We start from the raw sequence: 15,093 nt of genomic DNA on the forward strand, positions 1-15,093 counted from the left end.
TAGCCACTGAGCCAAACCAGCTAGGGTTTAGGGACTCAAGTTTTAATGTGCATACAAATCACATGAGATTTTGTTAAAATGCAAATCTTATTCAGGAGGTCTGGGAGGTCTGGAAGGTCTGGAGGGGGGCATTGATGAGCTTCTTTGTTTCTAACAAGCTTCCAGATGGTGCTGATGCTGTTTACCTAAAGACTGCCCTCTGAGTAGCAAGGACCTAGAAGAGCACTGTTCAACAAAAATATAAAGAGAGCTACAAATGTAATTTGAATTTTTCTAGTAGCCACATTGAAAGAAGTAAAAATAAACAGTTTAAATTAGTTGTAATAATATACCAGGTGGGGCAAAAGTAGGTTTGCAGCTGTTGTACGGAAACTGTAAACCTACTTTTGCACGTGAAACAGAGTTTATTCTTGCATTATCATTTATTAATTGTTGTGATATTTTCCATACAACTGTAAACCTACTTTTGCCTCACCCTGTATTTTATTTAACCTAAAATACTATATCAAACATAATTAATTTTAAAAATTATTAATAATATATGTATCTTCTTTTTCTACCCTAAGTCTGAAATCTGGTGTATAATTTTCATTTATACACATCTCTATTCGGATTAATCAAAATTTCATGTGCTCAGTAACCATGTGTGGCTAGTGGCCACTCTATTGGTCAGGGCAAATACAGAAAATCTCCTCCAGCTGCCAGAGCAGGAGTATATGGTCGCCCATGACATTAGCAGCAGTATTTGACCACATCGCTGCCCAAATCCCTGGTCAGGAGGAGGTGGGAGCGCAAGTACATGGTGATCCTGTACTGTGTTGGTAATGGTTCTGTGAACGCTCAGAAACCTTAGTGTTAGTCCCTTAGTCCTTAACATTACATAAATCTGCGTTGGTTATATTTTCATGCATAAGCATATACATAACATTTTTTATTTTAAATCAAGTACCATTTTAATATATTTCATGATTCGATGATGCTAAAATTTTAATATAGCACTTTTTCTGTTGCTGAAGTCTTCTCCCACTTGGTTAAAAGTATTTAAGGCAGAATATTTAGAAGCTACTAGGTTTCACACGTGTTTTAGAATAGAAGTCACAGTTAAGATGTGATTGTTTGAGAACAGCTCATCTTGTGACTTTGGAGGAAAAAAGCAGTAACAAAAAATGCTAATATGATAGCTTGCAGGCTGTAAAGCACTAGGGTATCACCTGCCTGGCATGGTACCTGCCTGCTCAGATGCTGAGCGGTGGGTTTCATTTCAGGAGAGAAAAACCCTGAGTTTCCAAGGCTATAAGCAAACCTGCTGTTTGCTACCAAGGAAGATATCATTTCTACCATTCAACTGTTCACTCTACAAAGATCCTAAAGATATTCCAGAACAAGGAGCAGTTAGTGACTCACTCACAAGATACACAGAAAATGCACCAGCACATGTACTAGTAAAATATCCCCCCAGAAATCTCCATAAGAGAACAGGAAGTTATATATGCATGCTGCCTTCTTTCCAACCGAAAATACCTTGGGTTTGCTTCCTTTTCTGATTTACCATATATTGCTAAATGAAATGTTACCTGGAAGTTTGAATATAAAAATCTATCTTCCCATAATCATATTAAATTATGTTCTCATGGGGGAAATAGTTGCCTTAAGGAGCATTTAGCATTTGCCAGACCACCTGTCTTTATTCATCCAATTACTCTCTGACTGAAAAATCATATTTGTCAATTGTTCAAATGAATTATAAAGGTCTTTACACACTGGTTCAAAATCCAAATCCATCCCCCTCCTACAAAACCCTGCACGACATGGCCCTCGCTGGTCTCTTTCGCCTCATTTTATGCCAGCCATGCTCCAGCACTGGCTGGCACTCAGCTTTTCAACACCCTCCACATGCCAAGCTATTTTGCACATCAGTGGCTCTGCTCTAACTTTCCCTGCATTCTCTTCACTCTCACCATAATATGTATCACTAGTTGTACTGCGACATTTATTTTCCTGTTGCTTATTTACAGTGCATTTTCTCACCAGAAGGCCTGGCTCCTTGAGGGCAGGGATTGTGTCTAAGTAACTGAAATAAACCTAGAAGCTAAGCGGATGCTCAATAAAAGGTACCGAATAATGTCACATAATTAATTACCACTTCACGCCTCATGGTTATGACTCCCAAGGCCTAAATATTTAGGCAACTGTAACTAGAAAAATCAACTAACTCAAGAATCCCATCAAATCCAGTAGTTTGGCCCTCGCTGGTTTGGCTCAGCCAATAGAGCCTCAACCTGCGGACTGAAGAGTTGGGGTTCGATTCTGGTCAAGGGTACATGCCTGGTGGTGGGCTCGATCCCCAGTAGGGGGAGTACAGGAGGCAGCCGATCAATGATCCTCTTTCATCAATGATGTTTCTATCTCTCTCTCCCTTTCCCTTTCTGTCTGAAATCAGTAAGAATATTTTTTTTTAAATTCAGTAGTTTGAAAATGCAAAAGGACAAAACCCAAGTTACATCAGTTCATTAGCAAACTACCACAGTATATGTGTACTTCTTGTTCCTTGTTGGGGGGCATGACTCTGTGAAGGTTAATTTTATGTATTAAGTTGACTAGGCCAGGAGTTGCCTATATATTTGGTTAAACATTATCTGGGAGTGTTTCTGGATGTTTCTCAATGAGATTAATATTTGCATCAGTAGACTAAGTGAATCAGATTGCCCTCCCCAAAGTGAGTGGGCCTCATTCAATCCCCTGGAAGTCTGAATAGGACAAAAAGATGGAGTAAGAGACTTAACTCTCTTTACCTGTCCTGGAGCAGGGACATCAGTCTTCTGCCTTCAAACTCAAACTAGGACTGGAACCACACCCTCAGCTCTCCTGAGTCTCAGCTTGCTGACTGCAATCTTGGGACTTCTCAGCCTCTACCAGTATAATTGTATGAGCCAATTCCTATAATGAATGAACAAATGGATGGATGGATGGGTAGATGAATGGGTGAATGAATGGATATATAAATTACTATGTATCTCCTATTCTTTCTTTTTCTCTGGAGAATTCAGACTAATGCAGACTCTTTTTTTTCTTCTTTTTTTTTTTTGTGGTGCAGATTCTTTATCAAGTTCACAGCCTAACTGCTGCCATGATTTCTACCAATTTTCATCAAATCAACTGCTGAGTTGATTAGAACCAAGTTAGTAAATGAAATACTTATAAGTGCTTTTGATTTAAATATTGTTTCTTACTTTAGATTCCTTTTTGACTTCTTGGAACATGGATAATGTATCAAATTAGTGGCACACACTAGTATTTACATTCCTGGCTCTCAAGCTAAACTGGGAAAGGAAGCCTATTCTTTCAAAAATTTGTCCATTAAACAAGCATTCATTGTCATGTGCTAGACGTCAGGAATACAAGGTAAAAAAGACCCAGTCCTAGCCTCCAAGAAGCTCTCAGCCCAGTGATGTGTAGAAATGTGAACACATAATTGCTGGTTAAACACCTTTAGGATGTTGCACCTAGCAAACCAGTGACCTTTACTTCGTGAGGTCAGTGTGCATCCCTTGGTACTGGGATCTATGAGCTACTATAGTGCAGGGAGCCAGTCCATCCTTGCTGCTTGACACAGTCGCTGCAGAGAAGAAACATCTGCACAGCATATGTTTCAAGGGACCTGGCGTATATGGCATACTGTTCTTAATATGTTTGCTCCCCTTCTTGGCACTATGTGTTTTAACCAAGGTCACCTCTCCGAGAAAGGTTGTTTCCCCAGGTAGGAATTTTTCCCTGAAGTTAGGGAGGGAATAAAACCCCTTAACTTAAAGTGCCAGTCGGGTAGTTAATCACTTTAAGAACAATCACGCTTAAGCTACATAATCTTTACTCCCTGGAATGGAGATAAGAAACGCCCTAACCTTTGGCATAGAAATTGATAGGATTAAAATCAACTGGTATAAATACAGATGTAACAAGACAACAGAAGACAGAACCTACAGACAGAACCTAGAGACAGAACCTAGCAAGAAAACATGGCAAGAGAACCTGACTAGAACCTGGCGACCGAACCTGCCTGGAGAACCTAGCGAGAGAACATGGCAAGAGAACCTGACCAGAACTTGGCCAGAACTTCGCTGGAGTTCCTAACCAGAACTTGGCTGGAGATCCTAACCAGAACTTGGCAGGAGAACCTGGCTAGAGAACCTTGCAACAGAACCTGAATACAGAACCTAGAGACAGGACTTGGCTGGAGATCCTAGACAGAACCTAGAAACAGAACCTAGAGACAGAACCTAGGGACAGAACCTAGAGACAGAACGTAGGGAGAGAACCTAGGGAGAGAACATGGCAAAAGATCCTGGACAGAACCTGGCTATAGAACTTGGCTGGAGAACCTAGACAGAACATGGCAGGAGAACCTGGATAGAACCTGGCTGGAGAACCTGGCGACAGAACCTGGCTAGAGAACCCAACTATGCTGATGAACTGAACACTGCCTTCATGTCATTCCCTCTTCGCCGACTCCGTCCACACCTTTGGGGACCCCTGGACCTGCTGGGGTCGGACCCCAGCACTATAGTGCCCTTCCAATAATTTGGATTTTGTTCTTAACACAGCTTGAAGTAAGTTCTTTCACTTGTAGTACAAAAGGACCTTTATTGAAAGGGATTTCTAGAAAACAAATTTAGTGTAATAATAGAGGCATGGACTGCAAGGGAGGTTTGTGGGACAGGGAGAACCTAACAGAACTGGGTCCTAGGGAGAAAGAGGCCTCCACCACTCTCAAAAATGCTGTCACCAAATACCTGCAGGATTCCCACCTCAACAGACAGGAATCAGAGTTAAAATTCACTAAAACAAAACTTGTATTGAGAATATATGCTATCTGATGTTGCCCTATACTTTAAACCATCATTTATAAGAAGAACAATATGAATTCTTTGGACAAAAATTAATTAGCACACTTAATTTCAAAGAGAGCAATGTGTCCAACTACTCAGTAAAAATCCAAGATGTTGTTTGCTAAATAATTAAATTTGGAAAGTTTAACTTAAAACCTAAGTAAATTTTAAAATCGGCACATGAACATATTATTCGTAGTATTAAAAATGATATCTATAAACTGGTTACAGCTTCATTCATTTGGGTTATTTTCATAATCAGTAAGGACTGCTAGGAACAAGATAAAAAGATAATGGTTTAAATCTGTGGAAAAATTATTCCTCTCCAGAACACCTCATTTCTTTTCTTCCTCTCTTATTCTATTTCCTCACTCCTCCTTTTTCTCTCTTGTAGTATAAAACACTCAAAAATTTTCATTTACTTTTATAGTTTTTAAATTTATATATAATTTATATATTATTACATTTAAATTTTATATATATATAGCCTAATATGCCAATTGTCCCTACAACCGTTCAACTGTTCAACCAGTCACTATGATGGGTACTGACCACCAGGGGATAGATGCTCCAACAGGTAGGTTAGCTTGCTGCTGGGGTCTGGCCAATCAGGACTGGGCGAGGTGGGCCAGACACGCCCTGGAGCCAACCTCCCCCAGTTTCTCCCCTGTGGGCCAATCTTCTGCGGTCCCTCCCCGGCCTCTAAAATATTTCTTCTAATTAATTTCCTTTCAATGTGCACAAATCTGTGCACCAGGTCTCTAGCCTAGAAATAATCCTGGTGAATCTTCATTTTACTGAGGAATGCAAAGGATAAAAGAGTGACCTCCAGCCATTCCTCATCACCACAGATCAATTAGTCCAAACTGAACTCACTGACAGAACAGATCTGGCCTGTCTACCAGATTCTTAAACCTCTCCAGGGAATGAGATTCTAAAACGTAATATTCCAGGAAGTGAGTAATAGTATCTTTCTTTTCCTAGTGAGAAAAATTATCTTTCATTTCTTATAACTCAAAGTTCCCTGCTGAAATAGAAGTCTATGTTATTTTGTTTGGTTCTCAGCCAAGTTAGAGAAGACCTGAGGAATAACTTAATATGCATATTAAAATGATAACTCCCCGGAACTTCACAAAGGATATCAAAGAACAGCATTGTCAAGCCCCTCTAGATTCTACACAGAAGTTTAATTATAATAACAAGGTTTTTAAAGATGAAGCCTGAATATTAGTAAGATTATATGACACTACATACGTATTTCTTTAGTTCCACCAGGGAATAGATAGGAGAATAACCACTGTACCAAAAAGTAGCTAGAATGAGAAAATAAGATCTCATTTATTTTGGATAGAGGAAAAATTATGTTTAATAATTTAATCAGGTAAAATGAAGCACTCAATATTCATCACTAGTAGTTATACAGAGCATGTAATCATTAGTCTTACCCTTACTGCTTCTTCTTCCTCACTTAAAGCTGTTATTTTAACTTCCTGTCACATTTCCATAGCAACTAATGCCTCCAATTTTACAGCTACAGCACAAGGAATTGTTTCCAACTATTCTAAATGCTCCATTATCAGTTGTCAAAGTTGTTAAAACTTTTGGCTATCCTTCCAAAAAGCTAGCTTCTCCCCTGTACAGTGTGAAGGCATCACCTTTAGCCTAAACCTCCCCATCAACTGATCTAATTTCAAAATATCAATCCTTCTTCTTAGTTGACGGGGGTAGGCTCTGAGAGAAATCAAATAATAATACCTACTGCCCCACCTGAGTGCTAAACCAACAGAAATAAGGTAAGTGGAGAAGCAAATACCACCTTCATTACTGCGCGAGGCCAGAATGGAGGGCAAAGTTCAGTGCAGGAACAAGATGGATTGTAACTGAACCCCTTTCCCCGGAAGACAGACATGGCAGACTATCCTGGCAGCACTGGACCCTCCATAGGGAAGAGAAGCTGCCCCAGGAGAAACACACTCAGTGGGCAAGCTGGGTCCCCACAAGAAAATAAAGAAGAGCTGAATGAACAAGCCTAGATTATTCTTCCTCAATTTATCACAGATGTCACCCCTCCAGTTAGCTTGAAATGAGTCAACTGGCAGAGAAATAAGGCGTTACACTAATTTAAATCCTCCTACTTGGAAGGAAATACTAGGAAAGAGGGAAACTTGTTCTCCTTCCTGCCCCTCCCCCAACATTTCAAGAACTACAGACAGCATTCTTTTGTGACAAGGTGTCTACGGGTTTCCATATACTTCTAGTAAGCCATGGACATGCAAGTTATAATAAGAATATTTTAGTCTTGCCCTGGCCTGTGTGGCTCAGATGGCTAGAGTGTTATCCCGAACACCTGACTAGATCCTACCCCAAACCCTGTTAAAATCCAACTCTCCATCTACCCAGTCACTACACTGAATGAACCTGAAGAAGATAAAAACCATGCTGATTTATGTAACTTCATAGCTATTTTCAAATTGGCCCTCAGAACTGTTCCACAATCTCACATTCCTTTGTCAATCTATCTTTTCACATTCCTAGATTAGAAGGGAAAACATATGTTGAAACCTAATCCCTATATGATGGTTTGTTTTTTAATCCTCACTCAAGGACATGATTATCAATTTTTTTTTCTTTTAGAGAAAGGGGAGGAGGGAGGGAGGAGAGAGAGAGAAACATTGATAGATATGTACCTTGGTATGCCCTGACCAGGAATCAAACCTTTTGGTGCACTCGACAATACTCCAACCAACCGAGTCACACTGGCCAGGGTCATATGATGGTATTAGAGGGCAAGGCCACTGGGAGGTGATTGGGTCATAACCCTCATAAATGGGATTATAAAGAGACCCCAATGTGTCAATTATATCTCAATAAAATTTGAAAAAACAAAACAAAAAATAAATAAGAGACACCAGAGAGCTGCCTTGGCCCTTCTGCCATTTGAGGTTATAGCAAAATGAGACTCATTTATGAACCAGAAAGGGCTCTTAACAGACACTGAATCTGTCAGCACCTTGATCTTGGATGTCCCAGTCTCCAGAACGGTGATAAATTTCTGTTTATAAGCCTTCCAGTCTATGGTAATTTGTTATAGCAACCCAAATGGACTAAGTAACTATACCTCAGCAAAACAGGGGTACTGTATTTACTTTTCAGCATTGTGAGAATTAAATGAATTAATAAACGTAAGGCACCTAAAATAGTGTCACAAAGTACTATTTAAGGCTAGCATTGTTATCCTAGATGATTTCACAGCGTACTCTCTCGCCTCAAACTTCTTTTCCCTGCTCTTTCTCTTCATTGATGACTTTGCTCAAAACAGAAGTTCTACCTCTTCCCATGAGCAGTCTTCCCATTTACTTAGTTACACTTTGCCTTCTGTACAACGACAGATAAACTGTTATTATTCCTGAGGTCACCTCCTCCACTTGGGCTCCCCTCTAGTCTACTCAAGTGAATTACCTATTTTTTTCTTCTCTATTGGGACAACCCCATCAGCATACGAAAATGCCATAAAACAAACCCATCGTGGCTCCACACCTCTCCCCAGATATAGCCCCTTTCCTCTACACATGATAGAAAAATTCCTTGCAAAAACTGTCTCTAGTGCCAGTTTACACTTCCTTCTCTTTCATTCTCTGTTGACTCCACTCCTATCAGTCTCCCCTAGCACCACAGGCCTCATTCACCGGGTCCTTCAGGTCTTGAAAGGCTCCAGCTCATTCAACTTGTTGGGAACTCTTCTTCCTGGACGGATCTACCCACCATACCTGCCTAAGGGACTCCCCCTCTTCAGGGCTGTCAGCTCAGCTGAGGGTCCACAAAGATGCTTTCTTCATCAACCCTATCAAGAGTAGCCAGTCTCACCCCCAAGTCAGTATCACCTTAACCCAGTGGTTCTCAACCTTCTGGCCTTTTAAATACAGTTCCTCATGTTGTGACCCAACCATAAAATTATTTTCGTTGCTACTTCATAACTGTAATGTTGCTACTGTTATGAATCGTAATGTAAATATCTGATATGCAGGATGGTCTTAGGCGACCCCTGTGAAAGGGTCGTTTGACCGCCAAAGGGGTCGCGACCCACAGGTTGAGAACCGCTGCTAACCAATTGTACTTTCTCTACAGCACTACTATGTAAAATTATCTTCTGTTGGTTTAAAAAATATACTTATACATACTTTCTGCCTTCTCACACCTACAATATAAACTTGGTAAAGAGTAACCTTCGCTCCCTTGTTACCTGTTGTATTCCCAATGCCTGGCACAGAGAGGACAACTTAAAAATTAGTTCTGGGATGAACCAAAATCGCAGCCAACTCTTACTCTACAAAACAAACCGAGACTGAAAGAGCTAATTAAATGACTTGCCCAAGGTCGCCCAACCAGTAAATGGCTGCTTTGGGGCTTAAGGCCTGGTCTACTTCCAGAGCTCGGGTTTTTGATGACCGCATCCCATGACTTCACTACAACTATGTCCGTTTACCATGCTGCTTGCGAGTGGGTGTTTGGCGCGGAGGTCTAAGCTCCCACACTAGGCACGTGGCCCACACGCCGCTCCCCAGACGCAGGCGGGGCCTCTCCTTCCTCGCCCCCCCAGCGCACCGAGCCCCGCCCCCGTGGCTTTGCCGACCGCGCCAGTGCCGCACTGTGAGCGGGTCCATGTGCCTTCTGCCTCCGGCATCCACCTAAAAAGAAATAAACTCCGATCTAAGTTATATATCCCTGAATTTCAAAAAGATTAAATAAGACGTAGGTTCTGGAAAGTGGTGCACATTTGTGTCTTTCAACTGCGAGGCTCCAGACTCGGGTCAGGCGCGGCGCAGACAGCCGCAGGGGTCCTTGGCGGGGCGGGGCCTGCTCGCGGGGGCTTGCGGCTCCTTCCCGTGCAGCCTCTCTCTTTCGCTCAGGTCCCGTGGCGCCAGCAGGATGGGTGAGGAGTCCCTGCGGGGTGGAGGGGATCGCAACCAGCAGCCGGGGTTCCGGGGGCAGCGGGCGGCGGGGAGCGGAGCGGAGAGGAGAGGAGAGGAGGACGCCGCGGGGAGGACCGATGCGGGAGGCCCGGGGAACCTCCGCGCCCGCCGCCACATGGCCCGAGGCCGATGGGGCCCCGTGCGGCCCAGGCCACGGAGCCCGCGGCGGGAGGGGAGCTGGGCGGCCGACGCTGCTGCGGGGCCTGGGGCCTTCGGGAGGATGCACCCATGGGAGCGCCAAGTAGGACGGGGGCGCCTTTTCGGGGGAACTGAGGGGATTGTTGCTTCCAGGCAAGTGTCGCGGTCTTCGCACGGCCCGGAAGCTGCGGAGCCACCGGCGGGACCAGAAGTGGCATGACAAGCAGTACAAGAAGGCCCACCTGGGCACGGCGCTGAAGGCCAACCCTTTCGGGGGCGCGTCCCATGCGAAGGGGATTGTGCTGGAAAAAGTGTAAGTGAAAGTTCATTTTATTTTGCTGGGGCGACTCCTACCTTTAAAGCAGTCGTGGTGGGAACCCCAGGTCTCGGCGTAGCTGCAGCATCTTTATTTGAGAGTTGGTAACATGAGGGTTCGGAGGCTAGACGACCGAGGGTTTTAATAAACCTTCATAGTAGCTGGAGGAATCGGGTGGGAGTGGAGGGGAGAAGTAAGGGACAAACCGCAGGACGTGTAGGGACGGTTCTGAGCAGTTGACGTCCATGAACTTTTTCATGCAGCCAATCACATCTTCCTACCTGAGAGGTTTACAGCTAAAGTTGAACCACATCACGTGAATTTACAGTAGTGCTCAGTGGTTTTTTTATTTAATAAAATCATACTCTCATATCCAGTCAAATTCTTTGACAGTCAAGATCTAAATTCAGAATTTCCTGTTTTCGTATTTTACAACTATAGAGGGGCCCGTTTCTCCTGTTGTGCTAATGACCCTAAGACAAGAAATACTTGGTTGAAATCACAGGCATTTAGCAATTTAGGAATAGATAGAAAAGGTAGGCACAGTACAATTTCTAACACGTTTTGTGCTGAATGAACTAAAATGTCTCCCTTTTCAGAAAATCAACTCTTGTGCTGTTTATGTTTCAGGGGGGTTGAAGCCAAACAGCCCAATTCTGCCATCAGGAAGTGTGTCAGGGTCCAGCTGATCAAGAACGGCAAAAAAATCACAGCCTTTGTACCCAATGATGGTTGTTTGAATTTTATTGAGGTAAGTGCTTTTAAGTCTGATGTGGCTTCTGTTCCTGGGGCTGTTCCCCCGTTATCTTATATGATGAATCTTTTTAGTGATTGCTACCGATACCAGAATAAACTGTCGATTTTATTCCAGGAAAATGACGAAGTTCTGGTTGCTGGATTTGGTCGCAAAGGTCATGCTGTTGGTGACATTCCTGGAGTTCGCTTTAAGGTTGTCAAAGTAGCCAATGTGTCTCTTTTGGCCTTATACAAAGGCAAGAAGGAAAGACCAAGATCCTAAGTTCTGATGGTGAAATCACAGTAGTAATAAATTTTCATATGCCTAAAATGTGTTTGTCTATTTTCCTTACCACAGACTGTATTGTGTATAACTTACCAATTTTAGGAGATTGGGGAAACAGTTAATTCAGAATTCTCTAGAGTAAATGGGATTTGTAGCAAAGTTTTCCCCCCATCCATTGAATAAGCAAAATAACAGTAAATTTAAAAAATTGGCCCCAGCCGTTTTGGCTCAGTGGATAGAGCATTGGCCTGCAGACTGAATAGTCCCAGGATCGATTCCAGTCAAGGGCATGTACCTTGGTTGCGGGCACATCCCCAGTAGGGGGTGTGCAGGAGGCAGCTGATCGATGTTTCTCTCTCATCAATGTTTTTAACTCTATCCCTCTCCCCTCTCTAAAAAAATCAATAAAATATATTTTAAAAAATTTGCCTGGCTGGCCTTGCTCAGTGGTTGAGGTTTATCCTATGAACCAGGAGGTCACAGTTCAATTCCTGGTCAAGGCACAGGCCAGGGTTTCGAGCCCAGTCCCCAGTAGGAGGCAACCAATCAATCTCCCTCTCTGAAATCAATAAAAATATATTTAATAAATGAATCTAGATTGGTAGGAATCACCTTGGATGCATCTTGGGACCCAATATAAATAACACTCAAATTGCTCCCTGCTCTGTTTATCTAGTATCTAAAGGTCAGTGTCCATGTAGCTTCTGTGGTTATGACAGCAAAATTGAGGCATTGGATGATTTTGACAGCAAAATTGAGGCATTGGATGATTTAATAAAGTGGATTTCAGGCATAGAAGAAAAGCTTGTTCAAGGGAAGACCAAGTATACAAAGCGTTGTGGGTCCTGAGTTTGTCAGTATTACAAAGAACAGTAAGGGAAGTGAAGGAGGTAGTAATGGTCAAGATTGGTTGTGTTTTAATAATTGTTGAAGCTGGGTTTTGAGTCCATGGGGGCTCATTGTCCATGAGTTGTTTCGCAATTTGTATAGGGGGAAAATTTTATGTCTGCAATGAGGCTCATTAGCCTTAAGTCTGAGAAACTGCTATTGGTAGCATTAGTAAATATGGGTTGATTTCCATCTAACCAAAGCCTAGTGTTGGGTTAGGGTGCTTGGAAGATGTTTGGGCTTCCCATTTCTCAAGATCAAGATGAGTTCTGAAAGGAAACCCAGTGTCACTTTGTTCAAATGTGCGTTCCTCATCCAGCTTCAGGAGGTGCGTGGCGTTTCCCCTGCTGCTCATTTCACACATGTTTATCCTTGTCAAATGTTTGAGCGGTTATCTATTTCCACAGGAGTGGAGAGGCCGTTTTTTGTTTTTTTTTAACTGACATATTTGACAGCATTGTGTAAATTTATCTTGTTAAATGTGAAAGGCTGGCTGCACTTGGTTTCCATCCCAGCACTTCTAGTGTGTGTAGTTAGTTGCACATGGTATTCCTTTCCAAAGGCTGACCAGATGCTTTGGGATTAGCATACCTGACCCAACCCGGAGATCGCTGGGCCTCATTCCCCTGGCCTGGACCAGAAAAGCCCAGGGAGGGCCCCATGCTGGGTTCAAGTGTGGGCAGTGCGGGTAAGTTCACAGGTACTGCTGGAGGGAGGAGGTGCTCCTGGCCAGGAGGAGAGGGTAGCAGTAACTGCTGCCTGCCTGCAGCCTCCGGTCCCCTACAGTGTTGAGACCTCTGTCAACCTGTAAAGAAACATGCCCAGAAGGAAGAAAACACCCTGCAGTGATGGCTCCTACTTGTCTCCAGGATGCACCCAGGACACAAAGCCTATGGCTAAGTGACTGACAGACACTGAGGACCTGAAGCTCAAACAGCACCTGTGCTGCTAAGGAGCTCTCCTCCCTCAGAAGAGGAAACCATGGCCTTAGATCACTCCAGTCAGAAGTACCAGCTCCCTCTGCAGGTCCTTACCAGTGATCTTAATTATTTGTGATACAAGTTATTGACAAATTCTGTTCTCTAGTCTACTCAGCGTGGGAGTGTTTGTTCATTTGTTTAAGTTTAGCTTTAAAACTTATCACTGTAGTTAACTAGAAATAGAAAAAATAAGGCCCTGGCCGGGTAGCTCAGCTGGTTAGAGCATCATCCTGATACTCCAAAGTTGTGGGTTTGAACCTGTCAGGGCATATACAAGAATCAACCAATGAATGCATAAATAAGTGGAACAACAAATCAATGTTTCTCTCCCTTTCTAAAATCAACAAGTAAATGGGGAAAATAGGAAAAATAGAACAAGGAGTCATGTTACTTGGCTGGGTTAAAAGTATAGGACATACTGAGCATACCAACATTTTCAAATAAGTTTAAATGCTAATGAATATATTTGTTTCTTCTTTTAGCAACCAGCTAATACTTAAATGTGTACAATAATGGGTAGAGTAAGCCACATAATTTCTTACTGTAGTAACAGCTGAGAACAGTTGAAATTTACTTGTTGAAACATTTGTCCATTAAAACCTGCTTTAGAAACAGTGATATGAAATAGTTTTGTCATACCTTTTTCCCCCAACAGCTTTGTTTAGAATTTATTTATCCAGCTTATAATAAGGTTTTTTTCTCTGGTTGGCAGCTTCAGGTATAAAGCCCCATCCTCAGAAGTAAAAGCAGAGGACAAAACCCCAAAGATTTTAACAGCTACGAATGGAGTAAAAGGACAGAATACAGCAAATAAAAAGCATTCCGAATGCACTTGTAAAAACAACATAATGGCTACAACTTTAAAATGTTTGAACAAATATATATAAAGTTAAGGGGGTTAAATGAAGCAAACATGGCAATAATTGTAATTGCTGATTCTGATTTTAAGTATGTGAGGATTCATTGTACTCTACTTTTGAGTATGTATGAAATTTCTCATAATTCTTTGAATTACATACACATTCTAGTTTTTAACTCCATGCTTCTGGTTGTAAAGGAATCAGTACATGGACAGTCAGCTCTGACTGGAGGGAAGTGGAGATGTGGGCAATCAATCGTGTGGACCATGCACAGGATGAAAAATTAACCCAGCACCATTGAGAAATGTATAACATCGGGAAGGAACAAAGCTGAGAATGCATGCATATTTTAGCAAGACAGGAAGAGAAAAAGGTTTGATTCAATAATAAAAGCAAGGTAAAAGGAAATTATTTCCAAAGATTTTAGGAAATGGTAAAACAGATTGCTGCTGGGAATGTAAATTGGTGCAGCCTTACTGGTGCACAATTTAGCGACATCAAAAGTCTTAAGACATTCCATATCTTTTGATCTGCTCATTCCCTTAAATACAGACCTTTTATTTTTACATACATTATATATGCACTATAGAAAACTTAAAGATAGCAACTGTTCCTGCACACATTTCTGACTGAATGACATTTTGAAAAAAAAGCTCTGTGACAGAGGGGCCTCATCTGCTCTACTAACCACCATATCCCTAGCACAGGTCCTGACAATGCAAGAAATAAGTACTCAATGAATAGATGGTAAATGAACAGAGAAGAATTAGAAATAACCTAAAACCCCGATAGTAGAGTTATTTAGTACATTTTTATCTAGAAGAAATACTAGTTATTTTAAGTTGCTTTTTTCAAAGACTACTAAATGACATGGGAAAATGTTCCAAATATAATGTTACATGGGAAAAATCAGGATGTACAACCAAATACAGAATGATCCTAATTAGATATGTTTAAACTAATACCAGAAAATATATCAACATTTTAACTGCAGCTTTCCCTGGGTGATATATATACTTAAACAATTTTTAAATTTT

The 15,093-nt window shown here is 41.9% G+C and overlaps 1 protein-coding gene across 1 annotated transcript; it reads left to right on the forward strand.

Annotated features, from left to right (window-relative positions):
- The first annotated feature begins 9,700 nt into the window (after nucleotides 1-9,700).
- On the forward strand, nucleotides 9,701-11,373 carry RPS23 (ribosomal protein S23). The gene is made up of 4 exons (XM_006081247.3): nucleotides 9,701-9,813; nucleotides 10,145-10,304; nucleotides 10,938-11,058; nucleotides 11,179-11,373. The coding sequence occupies exons 1-4, from the start codon at nucleotides 9,810-9,812 to the stop codon at nucleotides 11,323-11,325; spliced, it is 432 nt and encodes a 143-aa protein (XP_006081309.1). The 5' UTR covers nucleotides 9,701-9,809; the 3' UTR covers nucleotides 11,326-11,373.
- The last annotated feature ends 3,720 nt before the right edge of the window (nucleotides 11,374-15,093 follow it).

The sequence above is a fragment of the Myotis lucifugus genome, unplaced genomic scaffold (assembly GCF_000147115.1).
Source record: "Myotis lucifugus unplaced genomic scaffold, Myoluc2.0 scaffold_0, whole genome shotgun sequence".
Classification (NCBI taxonomy): domain Eukaryota; kingdom Metazoa; phylum Chordata; class Mammalia; order Chiroptera; family Vespertilionidae; genus Myotis; species Myotis lucifugus.

Bases quoted from the DNA above. Each gene is read 5' to 3' on its own strand.
- RPS23 (XM_006081247.3), top strand. The intron at 10,305-10,937 runs GTAAGTGAAAGT...TTTATGTTTCAG, and splicing joins GGGATTGTGCTGGAAAAAGT to GGGGGTTGAAGCCAAACAGC. The intron at 11,059-11,178 runs GTAAGTGCTTTT...ATTTTATTCCAG, and splicing joins GTTGTTTGAATTTTATTGAG to GAAAATGACGAAGTTCTGGT.